General features: G+C 35.5%; 1 protein-coding gene across 1 annotated transcript; it reads left to right on the forward strand.

The window, feature by feature from the left end:
• Positions 1 to 170: 170 nt before the first annotated feature.
• On the forward strand, positions 171 to 1,862 carry LOC138903587 (cis-abienol synthase, chloroplastic-like). Its single transcript, XM_070191965.1, has 3 exons — positions 171 to 640; positions 743 to 991; positions 1,399 to 1,862. The coding sequence occupies exons 1-3, from the start codon at positions 569 to 571 to the stop codon at positions 1,705 to 1,707; spliced, it is 630 nt and encodes a 209-aa protein (XP_070048066.1). The 5' UTR covers positions 171 to 568; the 3' UTR covers positions 1,708 to 1,862.
• Positions 1,863 to 6,032: the final 4,170 nt, after the last annotated feature.

A 6,032-nucleotide genomic window follows, 5' to 3' on the forward strand; every position in this document is an offset into this window, starting at 1 on the left:
TTAGAGGCACTTGAGTTTATGATAAAGAATGTTACACTTGTCCCTCATCAATTTTGTACGGGCTTTCAAAAGGGTTCAAATGATCCTAGGCTACTTCATTCATAGCTTTATGGTTTTGGATTTATACTAATATTCTTTCACATGGTATCAGAGCCAAAACTTTCTTTTTTTCATTCAAACCATTAAGCCACTAACATTGCTATGGCCTAACTTATCAATTATCATGTTGAGCCTAATCTACTTAACTCTTGAAGATCACAATTTGTTGAGACTCTTCTCTTTCTACGTTAAAAATAATAACCAAAACAGAAACAAACCGTAGAACCAGGCTGTGTTGCAAGAGAGTATTAGAGAATGTTACACTTGTCCCTTATCGGTTGTGTAATAGTTTCCAAAAGAGTTTAATTAATTGTCCTGGGATACTCCACCCGATTACCTTGAAATTTTGGATTAGATACTCATACTCTTTCACATATTATGTTAACACTTTCACTATAGATGGGAGGGATACTCAACCGTCGGATTCCGTTCAGAGAGGGTTAGAATTTTCTTTTTGGCACTTTACAAAATGGTAGAGGAAATTGCGGCAAAGGCGGAAACTAAGCAAGGTCGATGTGTCAAAGATCACCTTATTAACTTGGTATGAAGAAGTACATTAATTATTATATATTCTCTAAATCAATTTTTTTTTCATGCTTATATTTCTTTCTTTTCGATTGACTAGAAATATATCTTGTTATAGTGGATTGATATGTTGAAGTGTATGCTGGTGGAATTGGACCTTTGGAAAATTAAATCAACTACCCCAAGCATAGAGGAGTACTTGTCTGTTGCATGTGTAACTATTGGTGTTCCATGTTTTGTTCTCACATCACTATATCTTCTTGGACCAAAACTGTCCAAGGATGTCATAGAAAGTTCTGAGGTCAGTGCCTTATGCAATTGTACAGCTGCTGTGGCCCGATTGATTAATGATATACACAGTTACAAGGTAATATTATTTTCTTCGTTAGAAGAATATTTTATCAAATGTTGGCTATTGATTTTTAACAATCTTTTTTCAATATATTGAACTGAGATAAAATTTTACATAAAATATTCTTTTTTCGAAACACTAACTTCTTCAAATCAAATTTTATTCCAAAAATTACTAAAATTTACATTTGAAAGTGAGAAGTGACACAAAAACAAAGCCTTGTCCGGCTAGATTGATATTTGATAAATTAATATAATATAATGTGCTGCTGGTTCATTTTCTTCTTATTAAGCTCGTCTCACTAAGTTTTCGCGCTAGAAGGATCAGACCACGTTGAATCTATTTTGTACGCTTTTTTTTCAAGTAGACATACAAGTATATAATTATAACATTAATCCTTATTATTTCGTGTGTTCTTGCAGAGAGAACAAGCAGAAAGTTCAACAAATATGGTATCAATATTAATAACACAAAGTCAGGGAACTATCTCTGAAGAAGAGGCTATAAGACAGATAAAGGAAATGATGGAAAGTAAGAGAAGAGAGTTGCTAGGGATGGTTCTACAAAATAAAGAAAGCCAATTGCCACAAGTGTGCAAGGATCTTTTTTGGACGACAATCAACGCAGCTTATTCTATACATACACATGGCGATGGGTATCGCTTCCCAGAGGAATTCAAGAACCATATCAACGATGTAATTTACAAACCACTCAATCAATATTCCCCATAATATGCCTTAAATCTTTTACAATATGTTACTAATCTTTGGAACTTGGTTGTGATATTATTAGATGCATGGACGAATTGTACTTCTTTTATGTTGTGCACAATAATGTACAACTGTTACTATGGGAAAAACTTACTTACACTGCTATTTTAACTAAAGCGCATTTACCATTATTAGTGTTTACCATAAAAACGGATAATAATTAAATTTATATGTGGTTTTAAGGATATGTGGATTAATTCAATACAAATAATAAATAATGTTAGATTAAACAGATAAATGATGTAATAAATTGTCAAACCAATTAAGGGAGTGATCTCAGACTCAGTAACAGTTTAATGTAATGCCTGCCTTCGATCCCGGGCTCACAACAATGAAGAACTGATGAACAAAAGTAAGAACTTTTGAATAAAAGAGAAAATAAGAATATATTGCCTTGATATGCGTGTTACAATGTGTCTAATGAATAGTCAAACGACCATTTAGATAGTAGGGGAGTTTTACCCTAAGTACAATTTCATAAAATGTAAAATTCTTCCATTTGCTAATCACATATTTTCTGCCGATACGTGCCGAGATTCACGCTGTGACATCCGGCTGGGCGCGGATATCACAACCCTTCTCTAGTCGTGCTCGATTATCTCGTGATGTTCTCCGAAGTTTTGGGATTCGAATCGGACCTGGGGGATGTGGCCCCGATTCTTCCGAGGGCAGGTGTTTTGCCCAGAACCTGACTCGAGGAGCTCCTTGCCCCGATTTCGGTTTCTTACGATCATATCTCTGCTCCGTTTACTCCATCGAGAACCGAAGTATCAAACGGGCTCGGTTTCACCCGTATACAGATAGTCCCCTCGTTTCTCAGAGAGTAAATTTACTGAAACGACGAGAAATGACATATGCACTTCGATCCATTCTTCAATACGCCGTGACAGAAACAACCAAGAATCCAAAACGTCCCGTCAGTCGTGACGTCATGATTTCAAACATGCATCAATCATCGGCGGGTCATCCCTGAATACGAAACGGCGTGAAACCTCTATAAATACTTTCCTCCTTTGTTCATTTTTTACTTTTTTGCGAAGCTTCTACCTTCGAGTTTTCAGGATATCACTACCCTTGTTCACATTCTAACATTTTATCTCCGTTCTTCAAGACTTTCATAGTAAGTTGCAAGTTTTTACCTAATTTTTACCCAAATTAGCGCACCTCACTTTTCATCTTCCAATTTATCTTCATATTTTTCAAGCTTTTTCCAGATAGCAATGGCTAAAACTTCCAAATCTTTTCCCCAACAAGTCGCTTCTTCTTCTTCGCAATTAACTGCTGAAATCGAGGAGATCACTCCCGATGTGGTCGTCCTCGAGAGATCTGCTCCTGGCGCAACTACCGATGAACCGGCTGCCGAGCCTCCTTTGAAAATGTTCGTTTCCGGGGGTTGTTCGATTGTCGATGACTTTAAGGTTGAGAAGCCCTCGTCGGTGCAGGGCCGGGGTGAAAGTGTATCAAGATATATATGCTCCATTACCGAAGACATCCTCCCCGTGGTCCGAGAGGACTGCAACTGGGTGGGTAAGAACGTAGTAGTCCCCGGGCCTACAGATGCCATCACTACCCACGTGGAGGGGTATCTATGTATTTACATTTGTCCCTTCACATTGGGCCCGGTAGACCCGGTTATCTTGGATTTCTACAAGAGGTACGAAGTATGCCTCGGACAAATCCATCTGTCGCGGTGGAGAATCGTGATCCTCCTTCGGTTTTTCGTGAACAAGACCGAATTTAGTCGAGCCCTCAAACCATGTCGAACAACGTCGAAATTATGAATTGCGTCTCGAATCGAATTATGAGTTTTCAAATCTTCCAACTTCTATAATTTGCGCTGAAACGTATCAAATCAATCCGGAATGACTTCAAATTTTGCATACAAATTAGAAATGACATAATGGAACTGTTCCAATTTCCAAAATCGAAATCTGAACCCGTTATCGACAAAATCAACCTTCGGTCAAACTTATAAATATTTTAAAACTTCAATTTTTCCAATTTCGCCAAAAATGGGCTGAATTGACCTACGGACTTCCAAATCCAAATCTGGACATATGCCTAAGTATGAAATCACCATATGAAACTATTGGAATCATCAAAACTTCATTTCGGAGTCGTTTGCTCAAAAGTCAAACTCCGGTCAACTCTTTTCATTTAAGTTTCAAAAATAAGAATTGTTCTTTCGATTTAATTCCGAACCTTCCGAAAACCAAACTCGACCTTGTACGTACCATTTTCAATCCAATCTTTACCCATTTGAACTCAACAATCTTCCCATAACCTTATTGGTACAAGCATGTATGACTAATACTCTCACACGCAAGAATCACACTCACAATCACCCATCTTTACCCAAACTCGAAATTGAAGAATAGGGGTTAGAAGCTTACCTCTTGGGTGAAGATCTTGTGATAATTCCTTATTGGATTTCAAAGCTTGAACAAGATTTTTGATGAACAAAGCACTTGAGCTTCTTTCTCTCTCTAAAACACTCTCACTTCTCTCTAAAATCATCAGATAATTGCCCCAAAATAAGCCACAAAGCCTATTTATCAAAATAGGGTCGGGTTATGAAAATAGGAAAATTAACCCTCCGAAATCGGGTCTGCGGTCGCATGACCGCAGAATGGGTATGCGGGTCGCACAATACACCGCAAAATTGGTGCCCAAAAATGGGCTTCTCTGGACAGGTCTGCGACTAATTTTGCGGTCGCATAACCACTTCGGTGATTGCAGATTTGGCCGCAGACTCGCATTCTGCCAGCCTTTGGTAATTTGGTCATAACTTCTTGTAGGAGTGTCCAAATGACGAACGGTTTGAAGAGTCAGAAACTAGACTCGAAGACTTTCATTTGATAGATAGATCATCACATAATTCCTTATATATAGATAGAAATGCTCATTCAAAGTTTGGTCTTGTGCATACTTATTTGAAACTTTAGTCTATTATGAAATTTTCTAACTTGACTTAGACTTAGGCCTCTCCTTAGACCCCATATCACTTATAATATGCCTCGTACACTTGTTATCATATCCAATTGGTATTCATAATATTAATAGTCCTCAAATGAGAAGTAGAGTCCTCCCCCAAACACATAACATAACTTATCTCTTCTTTCACCCATTTCAATTTCCCGAATTTTTATTAACTCCCAAAATTTTCAAAAATTGCGCCAGAGTTTCCTTTGTAACTGGGCCTATTCACTTGCCAGAGAATTCGAGAAACCAATCCTAACAACACATGCATAATCCAATCAACGTAACACAACATGAAAACAATACTAACACTGGCATCATAAGCAATATATTACTAGAAAAGGAATACCATTAGCATCAACTACTCAGGTGATACTTAACTTGTAGCAGGTAAGGTCTCAACATCTTCATAGAACACAGAAATAGACGTTTAAATTAAATATGACATTTTTGGGTCATCACAAAGGGTATAAGCCGAAACCTCTTCATTTAGCTGCAGTCAAACCAACATTGCAAGGGTATAGTATTTTTTTCATTGAAGAATATTAGTTTTGAATCATTAGATTATGTGAAAGCTTTTTTTTCTCAAATTCAACAAGAGAGATATTGGTTTCTAATTGATAGATTCTATAGCGATTTTCAAGTGTAATAAAAAGTATATTTAAAAAAATATTTGGTATGACGTGCAATAGTTATTTTTAAAATGTAAACAAATTATTTCGAATTGGGATTATATTTTAAATTATAATATAATTTTTAAAATAAAAGATAAGATATTTTTAAATTTTAGTAGAGAATTTTTAAAATAATTATAATAGAAGTCATATCATGGATAAAATCAAAAAACTGAAATCTTACGGATTATTGCATAATATCCGGCCAGATTTATTATTTATTTTTTATAGCTAATATACATAGATGATATACCGACAACACACGATTATACACCTGTTATATATGAATTATATAAAAATTACACATCCTCAACTTTTTAATTTAAGTGGTTGGGTGAGCACAAGTTTAGGTCGATAAGATAAAGCCAAAAGAAAAATATGACAGAATTTTAACCAAAGACTAAAAATATAAATAAAGTTTTTATGTAAACAATTTCTATTAAAACTCATCCTTTTATTACGAAATAAATTATTTTTTTGTAACAAAATAAATAAAGACATACAAAATAAGATAAAAGAAAGTAAATGTAGAAAAATATGTATGAAAAATCTAAAAAACAGAAATAAGAGACGACAATGAATTTCTTCTTCTGTTTCATCTTTGTTGAGTGTAAATAATTTGGATGCCGATCT

Source organism: Nicotiana tomentosiformis, chromosome 12 (genome assembly GCF_000390325.3).
Source record: "Nicotiana tomentosiformis chromosome 12, ASM39032v3, whole genome shotgun sequence".
NCBI classification, from domain to species: domain Eukaryota; kingdom Viridiplantae; phylum Streptophyta; class Magnoliopsida; order Solanales; family Solanaceae; genus Nicotiana; species Nicotiana tomentosiformis.

Coding starts and splice junctions, on each gene's coding strand:
- LOC138903587 (XM_070191965.1), top strand. CDS start 569: ATGGTAGAGGAAATTGCGGCAAAGGCGGAAACTAAGCAAGGTCGATGT. Junction 641..742: donor AAGATCACCTTATTAACTTG/GTATGAAGAAGT, acceptor ATCTTGTTATAG/TGGATTGATATGTTGAAGTG. Junction 992..1,398: donor ATGATATACACAGTTACAAG/GTAATATTATTT, acceptor GTGTTCTTGCAG/AGAGAACAAGCAGAAAGTTC.